Source organism: Myodes glareolus, chromosome 9, assembly GCF_982192425.1.
Source record: "Myodes glareolus chromosome 9, mMyoGla1.1, whole genome shotgun sequence".
In the NCBI taxonomy this organism is placed as follows: domain Eukaryota; kingdom Metazoa; phylum Chordata; class Mammalia; order Rodentia; family Cricetidae; genus Myodes; species Myodes glareolus.
Window position 1 is genome coordinate 93,829,221 of NC_142034.1, and position 17,043 is coordinate 93,846,263.

Genomic DNA, 17,043 nt, shown 5'->3' on the forward strand with positions numbered 1-17,043 from the left:
CATTTCACTCTTTCATGGGCCCCATGCCATCTGGGAAATATAGAAAGGCAACCAGTTTATTTCAGGCCAGTTGGATCCAGAAGTGCAAGACGACGCCAAACCTGTACTGCAATTGTAGGCACTATTTGTCTTTATGTGGGAAATTCTGGCCTCCTGCAGGGATTTGTAACTAGACTCTTACCTATCTTCTTGTGTCAGCAGAACTCACACCAGCAGGTGAACAAACTGGACACACCCTTCTGTCAGAGAGAAGCGGGCATAATCAGGGGCAGTGGACCGCACGAACTAGCTCAACATGGGCATCAGGAAGGATAAGTTGGAAGAGGTGCCCTTTCTTGATGCTGGGTTGGAGCACGCTCACCATCCCACACTGTGCTCTATTGGTGCCTGTTCCCTTTTGCGCATGCGCAATTCCTGCAGTCGTTTGTCAGGTCTCGGCAGCGCTCAGGGTCACGCCCGGAGAGAGGGGGAGTGTGGTGGGCAGAGGCCACGACCTGTCAGGGACGCTAGACTGGCGGCTTACGTGTGGGTGAGAAGGGAATGAGGTCGACCCAGATCTTGGGGTCTCACTGTAGCTGAGAGAGGCGGGGCCTGTGAAGGAAGGCAGAACCGGGGGCGGAGCTAAAGGAAGCCGCATTGCTGTGTAACTTTTGGGGGAAGGTGAAGTTGGTACAAGGGGCGCCGGCCCCTGAGTTTTGGATCTGAAGTGGGTCCTCTGAGAAGATCTTGGGCAGCGGAGCAACTCTTTCTTTGTACCCCCAGTGTGTGTGTGGCTGACCCACCTCGTACAGCTCAGGAGAAGGGATTCACTAGGCTGTGTTGCCTCTTCTGGAGAAGGTGTGGACTGGCTGAGGTCTGCGACCATGAAGGTCAAAGTCATCCCGGTACTTGAAGACAACTACATGTACCTGATCATTGAGGAGCACACACGGGAGGCAGTGGCTGTGGATGTGGCTGTGCCCAAGAGGGTGAGGACCGACAAAGAATGCCATCAAGGGATTCCCTACCACTCTGGTTAGAGCAGACTCCTATAGTTTTATGTCATTTGATATATTATCTTTGGGTTCCCCTGAAGTTACAGCTACCTTTGATGTTCGTGGTGCTCCAGTTCTTGTAATTGTCTGCCCGATATTTCCCCTAACCCTTACTGCTCTGAGTCCTGGGCCTGCCTGTAGAACTAAGCCCTGAAACTAAGGATGGGTGGCCCACGGCACTACACCTCCATCCTTTCCAGCTGCTGGAGGTTGCCAGCCGCGAGGGGGTGTCTCTGACCACGGTGCTGACCACCCATCACCACTGGTGAGTAGAGGGTGTGCGCGCAGGCCTAAGGCATGTTCCTTCCCTAGCACCTCGACTTGACCAGGCCCCTGCACTTTCACAGGGACCACACACGTGGAAATGCAGAGCTGGTGCACCTGCAGCCAGGACTGGCGGTCATGGGAGCAGATGAGCGCATCTGTGCACTAACCCGCAGGCTGGCACATGGGGAGGAGCTTCAGGTAAGTATGCACCCAGAAGGGGTGGGGAGGGTCCTGACCTGGGCCTGCCCACCAGTCCTCACAGGTCCAATGCCTCAACATCGCAGTTTGGGGCCATCCACGTGCGGTGCCTCTTGACGCCGGGTCACACCTCTGGCCACATGTGCTACTTCCTGTGGGAGGATGAATGCCCGGACCCACCAGCCCTCTTTTCTGGTACCTTGCAGCCTGGACTCGCCCACTTATGCAATTCCGCTGTGCCCTCCCTACCCCTTCTGACCCTCTTTCCTCCCTAGGGGATGCTCTGTCAGTGGCAGGCTGTGGCTGGCATCTGGAGGACACTGCCCAGCAGATGTACCAGAGCTTGGCCAAGACTCTGGGCACCTTACCACCCCAGACGGTGAGAGAGCCTTCTGTGGGGTTCACATGCTTGATACTGGAGTTCTCCCTGGTACAACCTGTGCTTCGGTGCCTGTCCTGCTTTGGTAAAGTTGATGTAGACCCGGGTGGGTTGGATGCTAGGTTAGGGATGCGTGCCTGCCCCTCCTTTGGTTTGGGGTGATCTGTGTTCACTGAGCTTCCTCTTCTTACAGAAGGTATTCTGTGGTCATGAGCATACACTGAGCAATCTTGAGTTTGCGCAGAAGGTGGAGCCCTGCAACAACCATGTGCGAGCCAAGCTGTCCTGGGCCCAGGTGCATCCATTTCTGGCTCCAAAACAGGGATGGGGCAGTAGTCTTCCCGAAGTTTGGGGAAAGTCATGGAGAGTCAGAATGACACCTCTGCTGGCTCCAGCTGGCTGGAGACCTTCTGTCACCTACCCTAGTCTCCCTGTGGCTGTCAGGTGTCAGCCCAGCTGTGACCAGGGGCCTGTGCTCTTTGCAGAAGAGGGACGATGATGACATACCTACCGTGCCTTCGACACTAGGCGAGGAACTCTTGTACAACCCTTTCCTGAGGGTGACGTAAGTATGGCTGTGCCCTGGGCTTTTCTGTGGTGGGGCCTGAGCCATACCAGTGGGTGGGGCAGCCTCAAGAGGCTATGCACACTGCCAGCTGGAGTCTCCCCATGGAGTAGTCTCAGGACTAGCCTGGCATCCTTGGGGCCTCTTTGGCAGTCATTTGGGTAGTTAGTAGTATCCAGGGACTATTTATTGAGCTGAATGTCCCTGGCACCAGGGAAGGGCATTTGTTAAGGGCCCTCTTCCTTCCATCCACTAGCCGGCTGGGCCCCACCCCTATGGGCAGCTGGCCAGCCCCATAATTCCCCAGCATACTCTTCCCTGCAGAGAGGATCCAGTTCGTGAGTTCACAGGCCAGGTGGCACCAGCCCAGGTCCTGGAGGTGCTCTGCAGGGAGCGAGCACGCTTCCAGCTCGCTCTGGAGCCACCACAGCCTCAGGTTCGGGCACTCCTGGCCTTGCAGTGGGGACTTCTGAGTACACCCCAAGAAAAATGAGCCCTGGGTGGAGCCTGCTTGTCTCCATATCCCTTCCCCTGACCTCAGGCTGACTGGAACCCTGGCCTCCAGAACATTCCTCTCAGGCCCTGCCACTCTGCTCTGAAGAACCAACAAATGGTGCTTTCCTTCTCTCTACTGCTCATGGGGTCACACAAGTGAATCTCTGAAGGGGCTGTTGTGGGCCCCGAGACATACATGTCCTGGGAACTGACAAGGGTGAATAAAACTTGGCAAGGCCCAGTGTGGTGCCAGACACACAGCAGATGCTTCCAGAGTCGCAGACCTGTTTATTAGTGGTGAGGCTGGGTGAGAGCCAAGCTCAGTGAGACTCAACTACGGTTCTCACAGCCACACAGGCTTGGTGCTGACAGACTGCCCAGACAGCAACGCCCAAGGGAACAGTCAGGTTTGACACCCACTAGGTTTCGGTTTGACACCCGCCCTATACACTGTAGCTTCAGGGGTTAGCCACAGAAAGGAAACCTCTCATACACAGGCTACTATAGCCAGAGGGCAGGGCAGGGAATATGCCCATGGCCCTGGGCCAGAAGAAGAGATTCTGGAAACTCATTGAACCTTTAGCCTCCTTGGCCCCCACAATCCTGCCTGCACCCCCACTCTGCAGAGCTCAGTGTGGAATTGGAAGTGCACAGGCCATAGGCAACATTACCAACCAGAGGCACGCAGGTCATGTGCTCAAGGAGCCGTGTGCAGCCAGTGTCCCACTTTAGCACAGAATCCAATACATCCTTGTAGCTCTCCTTGAGTTCTGAAGCTCTCTGGTGTCTTCTCTGTTGCTGATACCCACATGGTCTCTGGGAGTCTTGGAGTTGGCTCCTGGGGCTCTCTCAGACTCTTGAGGCCTCCTACCACCTGATGCTGAAGCCTGAGTTGGTCTTCTCCACGGCATGGTATTGCGTGTGCAGCAAGCGGCTGGCCTGCTCAGAGCCCTCCCCTTGCAGCCAATGCTGGTACAGCTCCTGGACCCCAGGGGCATCTTCGGGTGCCTCATTCCTCACCATGCTGTACAGTCTTTCCACTTGCTCGAGGAGCTCCCTGCCTTGCATATCTGGAGCCTTGAGCTGGCCCCCTCCATTCAAGCAGCCTGTGGCAGAGTACAGGGCATGGTGGTGGAAAGTCAGGGTGAGCTCCCTGACCCCCAGGTGTGGAGACGGGACAGGCCCCCCTCCTGTCCAACCCCTTCCACCTCCCACTGGTGGCAGGCTGCTGTGCTACGCTATGAGGAACTACCTGAAGGGCAGGCCATGACTTCCACATAATGGTAGGGACAGCGGCCTCGTTTCAGTTTCTGCACAAGGTTCTGGATGTTGCGGAAGCCATAGGCCACAGCAAAGCGCAAGAGCACCTGGCCTTCCCTCTTCAATGTCACCTCCTGGAAGTCCTTGTTCCTGAAAGTGTAGGAGCAGGGTTGGGAAACCTCACATTTCCATGCAGACCTGTCCCTGTGCAGATGCAGAAGTCTCTGGGGCTCAGCACACGACCATATGGCTCTGTCCTCTTCTGTTTGCAGGCAGGGAAGGGATGATGGAGGATACAGCTTGTATTCCTAGGCCCACCAGGCAATCTCACCCCAACCTTGATCTCCCTAACTAGCACAGGGCAGTCATGAAGCCCAGCAAGGTATGACAGCCCAGCCCCAGGGGCTGTCCCCATGCCAGGCCCCGCTGGTCCTTGCATGTATTGCCCAGGCTCAGGACCCCTACTGAGGAGATTGAGGCGAGTGCTCACGCCTCACGCTCATAAGAGGAGGCCCACTTGTGCAAAGGGATCCAGGGGTCTTTTCCCCCAGGTTCACTTCAGTGCCTGCCCTGCTAACCTCATGGGTTGGTAGGTAACTTCCGTCACATGGATTCCAAAGAGCTCTTGGGCCGCGTGCCGGAACACATGCTCCAGGTAGCCTCCTGAGCCGCCACCCCCGATGGCTGGTGGGCTCCTCAGCAGACACACTACTGGTTCTGGGAGAGGGGCGGGTCAGTGCAGGAGGCTGGGGCTCAATACAGCTGAAGTCCCTTGTAGTCAGACCTTAAGAACTGTTCTTATGGTGGCCCTGGGAAGCTCAGATGGCTTCTAGAGCAGGCTTGCTTTGATACTGTAACTCAGCCACTCTTGGGCCCCAGCCAGGCTCTGGGGAGGTCTGGAGTCAACCAGAAGGCAGCCTGGGTAGAAAGGAGGGGACAAGACACTGCCCCACCCCACAGGCAGCATCTGATCCCAAATATAGGTTCTCAGTCCCCACCACCAACTCACAAGCCATCCAGGGGCACAGGCTCCAGCTCCATGAGTGAGACTCCTTCTTCCTCCAGCAGCCTAAAGACTTCTCCTGCAGAGGACACAGCACATGCTCTAGTTGGTCTCAGAATGCCAAGTGTCTGTGTTCCCAAAGGGACACTCATGCCAGTTTGTGGTGGGATGGCGAGTCCAGTCAGCCTCTTCAGACCCATTGGAAGGCATTCCTGCCTGGAGCATTGTAAAGGGAACCAGGGAGATCTTGCCTGCCCTCAAGACTCATTTCTGAACTAGCAAGGACACGATACTGGGGTTCCATTGGTCATAGGACCCTGGCGGCACTGCAGGAAGCCCCTACTGTCTACTGGACTCCAGCGCTTGGCTTGAGGGGAGCCCCGAGACCGCAGAGGCAGAGATCTGCAGGGTGGCTGCACCTGTAGTAAGGACGCAGTCCACGTCGCGGGTCTGGTACTCCTGGTTGAAGAAGTCAGGTCTGGACGCTTCTAGCTTTTTGTCATAGCAGGGCATCACTGTCACATGGTAGATCTTGTCTGGAGTCAGATGCTACAGAGAGAGCACCGAAAGCTTCAGTCCCATCTGAACCAAGCTCGGAAGCGGCCTCACTGAAACGTGAGTGGCCACTCAGGTCACTGCCACCCTGTGACCAGGTCATACATCATCTCCTGCTTCTGTCCACTGCCACCCTGTGACCAGGTCATACATCATCTCCTGCTTCTGTCCACTGCCACCCTGTGACCAGGTCATACATCATCTCCTGCTTCTGTCCACTGCCACCCTGTGACCAGGTCATACATTATCTCTCCGCTTCTGTCCTTAACAGCCAGTGGCAGCAGAGGAGATAGGCTCTCACTGCCTCTGAGAGAATGACAGGTCACAGAGGAAACAACACAGACTCGAGGGAAGTATGACCGTGCACACACAGAGGGGACGCACGGGGTTGATGTTAGTGTTCGTGATTTCGGGCACAATGGAAGCCACCTCCTTTCCTCATCCTCCATCAATGGGTCTCTTCAGGCTGGGTCCAGTAACTCACTGGAAATGACCTCAGGTGAGATCTGATTTGCTCACCCAGCAGTCTATGGACTGTGCTTCTAGCCCTTGGTCCCCTGCTCCCTAAATGTGGAGTCACATGAGAAGTGCCTTTATATCAGAAGTGGGCCCCCTGGTGCCTGACAAGCTGGGCGAGACTGATCCGGAGGCCAAGCTTACTCCACTGGCAGCTACCACTAGGTTTCAGTCACCTAGACACGGCCAGAGGTGCATGGTCACAGGCAAAGGATCACTGGCCAGCCAGCAGCCCATCTCTCACTCCTGTGTCACAGATGGCTGCTACTCATTATGTTGCCTGGGGATGCCCAGTCCTCCTACCTGTTGCTGGGCAAAGAAGTCCTTGACCAAGGAGCCCATCACCTGCTGTGGGGACCGGGCTGTGCTGATGTAGGGGAGGATAAAGTTGCCATGTGTCTTCTCAGCATAGCAGATCCAGCCTGAGCCAAAAGGAACAAATAGGTCTGGGGTGTGCATGGGGCAGGCCTGGGGGTGGTTCACAAACAGCTCTTCTCCTCTTGGCAGTGACATGACATTCTGGGGGTGGATCGATTCATACAAGAAATTACTGTGGCATTAAGACATTCCTCCCGTCATCACTGTCACAAGGAAGGCTGGCATCTAGGTGATCACCAATGGGAACTGGTGACTGCAGGTGATGTCCTGGGCCTTAGGCACCTCCTAGGCACTGACATTTCCACCCTTCTCCAGGTAACCCCTCCCAATCACTCCCATTTTCCTTGACAAGCTGTCAGTCTATCAGGTCCTGACTTGGTGATCTGGACAGACCTGGGCAAGCAGAAGCCAGCATGGGCAGGGCCTCTCTGGAGTCCTAACTTGGTGATCTGGACATACCTGGGCAAGCAGAAGCTAGCATGGGCAGGGCCTCTTTGGAGTTCGCTTGCCCTCGGAACCGCTGCACGAATTCTCTCTGGCTCTCCAAGAGGCTGAAGTTCCTCGCAAAGGTGGTATCGAAAACGAAGTGTACCCCTGGAAGGCAATGGAAGGTGAGCATGCTCCTTAGCCTTAACCACAGCAAAAACTAGCATCTGAACACCTCTGTCCTAAGTGGAGAAGCACTGTAGACCACAGGGCAAGAGCAGGGCTCTGCCCCACTGGTACCACAACACGTCATCTCTATGGGGACATTAGGAAGTACTGTTTTACCAGGCACAGCACCTGCTGTTTAAATGACCCAAGAGCTGTCCAGTGGCCCCACCACTGTCCCCTATATTGAATTCCTAAAGAACATACTCTTCTTGGCAATATCCTGAATGTGTTTAAGTCTTTCATACCAGTAGGGTTTGACCCCTGGATGCTTTTGCCTCCTCTGGTCTAACTTATGGTGCATACAGACATCTCCGCCTTATCCATTGGCCTCCTTCTGACGACCACATCCCTCAGGGCTGGGGCCACCTGTATGGCCATATGCACCCTTGCATGGACTGTGCAGATGTGTCTCAACAGCCACTCTGTCACTGTGAGATGTGTAGACTTCTGCCTGCTTGCCCTAAGCCAGAAGCTGAAGCTCCTGGAGGACCCCAGTGGAAGACTGTGCTCCTGGCTCTTAAGTCCTCCCTGCGACTGGGAACTGTCCTAGGTGATGCGGGACTGAATGCTCTTCTCTTCTCAGAACCACCTACCCCCATGCTGGCTTTTCTTAGGACCCTGGGAACGACAGCAAGGGTCAGGCCTCATCATACACATGTGTCACACAAGAGCACGGGATGCCCGCCTACCCATAGGTGTCCCCTGAGAGACTCCTGGTCACGGTGAACAATAAGTTGCTCCTAACAGATGAGAGCAGCATTCTGGAGAGGTGGCACCACGAATGTCCATGCCCAGTCCCTCCACTTCCCCAGGATGGCTTGCTGGTCACTCTGGTACTCGGACCCCAATTTAGCAGGGGGCTCTTTAAACACCCATGTCCTCTTCCACCCCAGCTCCTGGCACAGAGGCATGTGCATGTTATTCCAGCACTTGCTGGGTGAAGGTAGGGGGAATCAGTTCCAGACCAATCTCATCTGAGACCTAGTCTTCAAAACCTAAACACTAACAACAAAACCCAAAAGAATCTATAAAATACCCAGAGAACCAAGGTACAAAGTCGGAACTCAGGTGGCTTCTCCCCTAAGGTCCCAATCTCAACCACCAGAGTGAAACTTCACACTGAAGTCAAACTAAGGAGAGTCGCCCCGACGTTCAGTTCAGGGTGAGTGACATGTGCGCTGGGGGCGGGAGACACCAGCCGCCCTCGCTCTCCGAAGGTTCTGCACCTACCTATTTTTTTGAAGAATGCAGTTAATTTCCTGGCAGTGTCTGAGGGATCCAGCTGAAACCTGGCAGCCAGTGACGCTCTGGACTGGGGCGAGATGGAAACGACCACCAGCCGCTGCTCACCGGGTGCTGCCACCTGTAATGCCAAAGTCTCTGGCTGTGCAGGCTCCGTTCAGAGAGCCAGAGGCCAACCTCGGTGGTCAGATGCCATCAGCCGCACCACAGTCGGCCATGTTGACACTGAGAACCCAAAGCCCCAGGTCTAACACTCTAGTGTCAGAGAACTGACACAGGAGCCAAAAAAAAAAACCCCTAAAGATGCAGGAGTCACGGAAGTCAGACGGGTGGACCAGGTGAGTTTCCCCTGATGAAGTATGCTGTGGGCTGCTGGGGCTGATCCCACTGCTCACCTTATTAGCATCCAGAACCTTCTGCAGCTCCTCATGACTCTGCTGGGTGATGAGTACTGTCTCTGCTGAGGTGACACAGCCACTGCATGCCAGGCAGTCATTCAGGGAAACCTTGGCCTTCTCCAGCTTCTGGGTTCTTCCATCCTGCAGGTGAGCAGAATCTGGAGCACAGGGTCTTGTGAGGGATGGGCAGGGCAGTCATTCTAAGGGGTTCTCTGTCTCTTTGGAGCCCATCCTGGATCTAGCTCTTGTAGACCAGGCTGGTCTCGAACTCACAGAGTTCTACCTGCTTCTGCCTCCTGAGTGCTGGGATTAAAGGTGAGTGTCACCACCGCCCGGCTCCAAGTAGCCTTTTGACTCCCATTCACATCAGCTACAGGCAGCAGGAGAGACGACTGGGGATTTGTTTGCCCCACTCTTTTATTGACTTTTGTTTTTTCATGACAGTAGATTCAACTCAGCCTGAGCCCCTCAACACAGATGGAAGACTGGTCTGAGATAAGTCGGGTGAGCTACAGGGGTCCAAACTGATCAGAGGAGTAAGACTGGAGGGTTAGAAGTCCCTCGAACTGTTCCCTGAGCCTGTGCTTTACACCAGTGCCCCAACCTGAGGTTAGCCCACACCAAAAGACTAGGCTGCAGCAGCACCATGAAGATGAGGCCACTTGTCCTTAAAGCCCCCAGCACAAGGTGATGGGCTCCTTCCTCTGTTCCTCCATCCATGGGACCCCTTGTTGAGAACCACGGCCTCCTGGTGCACTGGGGTCTAGCTGGTGCTATCGTGTCACAAGGTCACTGTTGTGGACAAACAGCTGGCCTTCTCTGCCACAGCTGGATCCTGCTCTCTATTGTTCACAGGGCTCTGCACACTCATTCTCCAAACCCATGCTCGGCCCCTCCCCTATTCAGGGTTCCATGGCTGGGCATCACCTCTCAGTGCAGTGGGGCATGAGATTCCAAACTGAGTCCTTAGAGTACAAAGAGCAGCTAGTCAGGGTTAGTTTTCATTGAAAGGGGGCTTAAGGGGCCAAACCACAAAGTCTTATGCTACTAGAGGTAGGGACAAGGGGAGGTGGGAAAAATCCACCATCTCCACAAAAGCGCTCCCTGCCCAGTGCAGAATAGGACAGGCTGGCCGACCTGGGCATCCCTACTCACCCTCCCAGCTCCCATGGTGACTGTGACCAGTGAGAGAGCTGGTGAGGTGCAGGGAGTTTCAGGGTGGCCACATCTGGGACTGGATGAAGTGTGTTTCAGATCTGCCTCCCAGGACACACACCCCAGCCGCCACCACCCCCATCAGGGATGCGGTGAGACCTCTGGCTCCTTACTGGGTTCACTTGGAGGTAACTTCCATCATCTTCGATGTGGATCTTGGCTATGCCACTTCCTGGCTTCTTATCCACCTTCACAGGCTTGATGCAGTTCTACGCCAGGAAGAGATCCCAAAGCAGGCTCTATTAGGGGAAGGTAACTCTGGGGGATGCTGGGCCTCAGGGCTGGCTGGCTGCTGGCCAGAGTGAGGCTCACCACCAAGGCCAGTTCCACCACCTTCGTGCCACTGAAGCCATGCTGAGCTCTGGTTGCCCACCCTTTTCTGTGCAAGGTGAAGATAGCATCAAGGCCATTCACTCTCCAGGTCAAGATCAGCAGGATCTGGTGCTGACTCTGTATGCAAGCTAATGTCTGCAGACACCTCGACAAGCCTGTCCTTCCTAGGTCAGACAGTAGCACTATCAGACACAGTGTCAAGAGGCCACGGCCAGGCAAGAATGCTTTCCTTGGAAACATCTGGAAGTCACCTCCAATCGTTGCCACTGATGAAATTTCATGCCTCCCCTTAACATCTCCAGACCCTTGGTGGCCTTCTAGGAGATAGCCTTTCAGATGTCCAGTCCCAGGCCAGATACCCCAGTTCAGAGAGGTCGTGGGGCTCGGCTACCGACTACTAGCTCTGGGGACAAAGGAACACCCAGGCAAGCGCACCAGCTCTTGTTTTCAGGTGTGGCTGTCTGGACTCCCTTGTATCTTTCCCAAGGAAAGGCCAAGAACATTAGTTATGGTTGTGGCCCCCGCGAACATCTCACCTGTCCCTTCAACATGGTCCCTTCCACTGAGATGAACAAACTGGTTCTGAGAGAGGGTTGGGAAGAGATGCCTAACAGGTGCGGAGGCTTGGTCCAGCCCCAATCGTGTCTCTGCATCACAAGTTGGGTGACACTATTGGAACACCCTTTTATGTGACATTAAGCCTTACTGTCACCCCTAAAGACTCCCATAGCTTCTGGAAATCCCTCCTGGACATCTTGGAGTCAAATAGCTAGCTGCCCAGCCCTCCCTAGCCTTAGCTGTCTGTGTTGGTAAGAAGTGAACCAGACTGACTGAGACCCGGCCCTGGGTCGGGTCTCGTGCTCAGGAAAGGCCACAGGTGGGAGAGGTTTCCCGCTGCGCACGGCCAGGCCCGGCCCCTCCTCCTGCGCGACTTGCCCATGGCCGGCCCACCTGAGACGGCCCGATGAAGTCATCCAGGTCGGTCAGCTGTAGTACCCCACTGAAGGGCGACGCCATGACAGCCTCACTGCCGCTGAGCGTCGCACGGGGGTGTCGCAAAACGACACAAATGATAGGACTCTTCCGCCACTCTGCCGGAAAACGCAAATTCATGCGCATGCTCATTTCTCCTCATGGGCAAGTTTTGGAAAGGGTGCGCGCCCTCTGCTGGCGGCCTTGAGCTCTCAGGCCACCAGATGCAAAACACCAAGTTTGTCAGAGTTCAATTTTCGCGAGCTTCCCTTGGATTGTGGTGGTGTAGAGGGGTAGTGTAGGCAAAGAATGCAAAAAATGAAACCCCAGAATCTCTCCCGCAGCACGTAGTGGTGGGATCCGGGGTTCCTTCAAGCAAGGCCCAGATACAGTGCCTGCAATAGGAGAACACAAAATTATCTTTGGTTCACTGGAATGCTTTGGAATGGATTTACCCAAAATTAAATCGACAAGTGCTGTTAAGATTTTACAACAGAGCCGGGTGGTGGTGGCACACCTTTAACCCCAGCACTCCAGGTAGGCAGAAGCAGGTGGAGCTCTGTGAGTTGGAGGTACAGAGCTTGTTCAGAAAGTTCCAAAACTACATAGAGAAACCCTGCCCCCCAGAAACCAAAACCAAAACCAAGAAAGAAAGAGATAAAGAGAGAGAAAGAGAGAGAGAGAGAGAGACTTTAAGACAGGAGTGTGGGAAAACATTAACAGAAGAGAGAGAGAGAGAGAGAGAGACTTTAAGACAGGAGTGTGGGAAAACATTAACAGAAGAGAGAGAGAGAGAGAGAGAGAGAGAGAGAGAGAGAGAGAGAGAGAGAGAGAGAGAGAGAGAGAGAGACTTTAAGACAGGAGTGTGGGAAAACATTAACAGAAGCAGGTCCTTGGGCAGGACCAGGTCCGAGAACAGTTTCTGTTTGGTGTGTGTGCGTGTGTATGTTCTAATGTCGGAAGGAGAATGATGCAATCTCCCCCAAACCTTTAAGAAAAAACAGAGTGGAGGGCTCACAGAATGAAAGGATTATTCAAGACCTACAGCAGATACACAGCAGAACAACAGCCTGGTACAGCAGGAAAAGCAGAGTCCTGACGTCATCTTAACACTGGTGACCCTGAAGACACTGCAGTAAGTGAATGTGAATGAAGCCAGTTACAAGTGACCACATGTGTGACATCATTTCAGCAAAATGTCCAGAAGAGGCGAACCCATAGACTCATTGGTCTTAGGTGTTGGGGAGAAAGTTTCTGATCAGGGTGGTAACCTTCTTCAGAAATTGATGCTGCACATTGTCATGTCTTTTTGTTTGTTTATTTTTTTTGAGACAGGGTTTCTCTAGTAACAGCCCTGGTTGTCCTGGAACTCGCTCTGTAGACTAGGCTGGTCTCAAACTCACAGAGATTCACCACCTTCTGCCTTCCCTGGGCTGGGATTAAAGGCATGTGATGCCACGCCTGGCCTTGTGATATCATTAATGTCACCAAAATGTCCATTAGAATGTTTACAAGCAGGCTGAGGAAATGACCGTTGATAAAGTGTTGACGTGCAAACAAGAAGAATTGCATTTGACCCCAGCACTAATGTAAAAACTGGGCACAGTGGCGTGTGCCTGCAATCCCAGCACTGGGAAGGTAGAGTCGGGAATTCCTGTGACTTACAGGCCAGCCAGTAAGTAAAGGCACTGGTTAGCAAGCCTGATAACCCGAGTTCAGTCCGCAGGAGCCATACGGTGGAAACAGAGAACCAACCCTGACCATCACAGGTACAGCGTAGCACCAATGCACCCATACATGTATATGTACACACACAAATAAATGCAATTTCACAAAAGAAAAAAACCAATATACTAAAACCCACTAAATCCTATACTTTTTCTTTCTTTTCCTAAACAGAGACAGTCACTGAGCAGCCCAGTCTGACTTCAAACTCTTGATCTCCTATTTAGCTTTCTGAACACTGGGGTTACAGGAGAACACCACCACTCATAGTGAATTGTACCCTTTAAATGTGGCAATTGTATCTTTGTGACTTTGTATCTTAATAAAGCTATTAAAGACAGGGTGGTAGCCGGGCCATGGTGGCACACGGCTTTAATACCAGCACTAGGGAGGCACAGGCAGGAGGATCTCTGTGAGTTTGAGGCCAGCCTGGTCTACAAGAGCTAGTTCCAGGACAGGCAACAAAGTGACGCAGAGAAACCCTGTCTTGAACCCCCCCCCCCCAAAAAAAAAATAAATAAAAAATAAAGACAGGGTGGAGATATAGCCAGGTATAATGATTTATGCCCATAATCCTGTCACTTAGGAAGTTGAGACAAGATGATCCATTTTTTAAAAAAATATTTATGAGCTAGGAGATAGTGGCACATGCCTTTAATCCCAGGGCTTGGAAGGTAGAGGGAGGTGGTTCTCTGAGTCCAAGCACAGCCTGGTCTACAGATTGAGTTCCAGGACAGGCAGAACTACACAGAGAAACCCTGTCTCAAAAAACAAACAAAACTAATTATGTATGAGGCAGGAGAGATGGGTGAACTGTTAGGAGCACTGGCTGCTCTTGCAGAGGACCTGAGCTGGGTTCCTATCACCCACGTGGCAACTCACAACTATCTGTAACTCCAGTTCTTGGGGAGCCAATGGCCTCTTCTGACCTCTGTGGATACTAGTTATACACATGGTTCACATACATATATAAAGGCAAAATACTCATATACATAAAATAAAAATAAATGAATCTTAGAATAAATGTATCTTGTGTGTGCAAACATGTACGCGTGTCAATCCAGGCATTTGCCAGTATGAAGAGTGTGAGCTCATGGACGTCAAAGAGCAACTTTGTAGCATTGCTTCTCATCTTTCCATTCTATGTGGCTCCAGGAATTGAACTCTGGTTGTCAAGCTGACAACCTGCTGAGCCATTTGGCCAACCCAGTTGCTTCAAGGTTGAGGCCAGCTTGTGTTCTGTAGTGAACACAGGTTAGCTAGGACTACCTTGTAAGACTCTTATAAACAAACAAACAAACAAACAAACAAACAACAAACAAAAAATAGTGGAGATTGAAAACTCGGTGACTTCAGCTTCTGGAGTGTCCTTGAATCCAGGACATTCAGTCTCAAGCTTATGTCTGTCTGTCACTTACAAGAGACCAACAGAGTTAAGTTGAAGAGTTTTATTTTCTTTCAATACCTGAGGATGAATTCGGGTTCCTGTGTGCTGGGCAAGTGATATTATCAGTTCTGGGGCTAGTTTCTGGTTCATAAAATAGGATCACAGTTTCTGGTTCTCTTTCTTTCTCTGTCTTAAACACACACACACACACACACACACACACACACACACGGAGGTTATTCTTCTGCTGGGGGCTCACCACCCCCTCAGACATCTTTCATTAACTCATTTCCCCGTGGCACTAGCTCTGTGTAGATGTCAGGCCTCTGGGTCCCCAAGCTCCTATTTTGCAAATTGTTTCATCATCATCATTAGTTAGTATTTGCCATGTGCTTCTCCTGTGCAGGTCCCTAAGCCAGACTCTGTGAGCTGTAGGGTTTACAGACCTCAGGGAGGGGAAAGGAGGACATTGGGGCCAACCAGGGACCCTGGGAGAAACCAGCTGGGCCTCAGCTGCGGTGACACTGTGCTACAGGGTGGCATTCCTTTCCTTGGACATCCCTGGCTGCCCTGGGTACTCAAGGACCTCATTTGTCCACAGGTACCAACTTGCCACCCAATTGGGGGAAGCTGCCACGTCCTGCTGGCCGTGTGGCGCACACTGAGGCTCGCCCATAGCCTAGTCTCTTCCCTGAAGTGTGCCAGTTTCACTGCCTGTAAAGACGTGCCATGTGCTAGTACCCCGAGGCTGCTGCGACAGATGGCCGCGACAGGGTGCTTATAGCAATGGAAATTTATTTTCACAGCCTTGGACGTGAAAAGTCTGACATCCGGGCTCTGCAGTGCATTCCACCCTCCCTAGTCTGCGGGACAGAGGTTTTCCTGCCTCGTCCATCTTTCAGGGGTTCCAGGTGGCCAGAACTTTTGAACACACAGCTCCAGCCCTTGTTTCCGCATGATCACCTCTACATGTCTCTGAGCTTCTCCTGCCAAACTCCCGTCGCTAGACTAGGAGTCCAGCTTAGCCAAAGATCACCTTGAGACCTTTGATGTCACCATACCTTGTGGGAACAGATGGTGAACTGGTTTCCCTCAACCTGACAGAAACCAGAGTTACTTGAGAAGGAGGCTCCCCACTGGAGGGTTGCCTCCATCAGACGGGCCTGTGGGTATATCTGTGGGGTTGATTCATTTATTAATGATTGATGTGGGAGGACCAGGCAACTGTGGGCAGTTTCCACTCCCGGTCAGTTAGTCCTGGGTTGTATAAGAAAATAGACTGAACAGGCCTTGGAAAGAGAGCCAGTCAGTAGCATTCTTCCACGGTCTCTGCTTCAGTGTCTGTCCCCAGGCCTCTGCCCTGAGCTCTTGCTCCTGCTCCCCCAGGTGATGGACTTTAACCTGGAAGGCCCAATAACCCCTTTTCTCCTGAGTTGCTTTTGGTCATGGTGTCTTATCACAGCTACAGAAAAACAAGCTAGTATGGAAGGGAAAAAAGAGAGAGCCTAGAGCTGACCCAGAGTCAGTGTGACTGGCTCTGTAATGTGGCTATAAAAGGACCCTGGGTTGGGGGCAGGGCTGAGTGGTACACCCAGAGGTAATCTTAGCACTCTGGTGGCCGAGAAGAAAGGATTGTGAGGTCAGCTTGAGCTACTTAGTCTCAAAAATAAAAATGGGTTAAATAATAGCTCAAGTTGACAACGCTTTCCCACTGGTACAAAACCTGGGTTTCAATCCCTAGTGCTGCCTAAACCAGACATCTATCAGCTACCATCTTAGCGCTTGGGAGGTGGAGGCAGGGAGGTCAGAAGTTCAAGGCCATGCTTAGCTACTTAGCAAGATTGAGACCAAACAGGGCTATAATACATGCGACCCTGCCTCAAAATGAGTAAGTAAGTAAATAAATAAATAAGGGGGCTGTGGGGAGAGTGCTGCCAGGAGGGAGATTTCAGCCATGTCTTTTCCAACAGTCCTTCCTATTTTGGGTTTAAAGATACTGTGCTACAAAATTCAGAAAGGAGAAGTGAGGTTCTCCCTCCTTCAAGCTGCACTTGCCTGTGCTCCCCCAGGCTCAGAGAATACACGGGTGTTTACTGCCACTCTGAGGCCCCGGAGGGATGGGAGGGTGCCTATGCCCTCCCAACCAGGTTCTCACTCCCATCTGTCAGGGGCATCATCCGGCTAATGAGTCCAGGTCCCCAGAGCTGCTAGGGAAATAGGTGGGAGGGGTGGAGGAAGTCACAGCCCATGTGGGCCTAATGCTGGGCTGGAGGCTTCCCTTACCTGGGTCAGACCAGTCCAAAATCAGGGTAGGTGTGTGACCTGGTCAGCCTTGTGCCCTTGTGCCTCTCACCTGCTCTATGAGCTGACACTCACTACTTTGTGTGTGTGTGTGTGTGTGTGTGTGTATGTGTCTGATGTGGTTTGTGTCTTAAATGTGCCTTTAGGTCCATGTGTAAAGTGTGTG

The 17,043-nt window shown here is 52.8% G+C and overlaps 2 protein-coding genes across 2 annotated transcripts; one reads left to right on the forward strand and one right to left on the reverse strand.

Moving 5' to 3' along the window:
- The first annotated feature begins 53 nt into the window (after nt 1-53).
- Haghl (hydroxyacylglutathione hydrolase like) lies at nt 54-3,203 on the forward strand. The gene is made up of 9 exons (XM_085694795.2): nt 54-525; nt 763-968; nt 1,235-1,299; nt 1,382-1,499; nt 1,586-1,694; nt 1,775-1,878; nt 2,072-2,173; nt 2,364-2,443; nt 2,768-3,203. The coding sequence occupies exons 1-9, from the start codon at nt 339-341 to the stop codon at nt 2,934-2,936; spliced, it is 1,140 nt and encodes a 379-aa protein (XP_085550921.2). The 5' UTR covers nt 54-338; the 3' UTR covers nt 2,937-3,203.
- Nucleotides 3,204-3,206: 3 nt separating this feature from the next.
- Ciao3 (cytosolic iron-sulfur assembly component 3) lies at nt 3,207-11,596 on the reverse strand. The gene is given in 12 exon segments (XM_048436119.3): nt 3,207-4,044; nt 4,191-4,348; nt 4,777-4,874; nt 4,876-4,915; nt 5,208-5,280; nt 5,621-5,750; nt 6,576-6,694; nt 7,110-7,244; nt 8,535-8,667; nt 8,942-9,085; nt 10,273-10,368; nt 11,444-11,596. Coding segments are annotated over 12 exon segments (1,431 nt in total). The 5' UTR covers nt 11,510-11,596; the 3' UTR covers nt 3,207-3,805.
- Nucleotides 11,597-17,043: the final 5,447 nt, after the last annotated feature.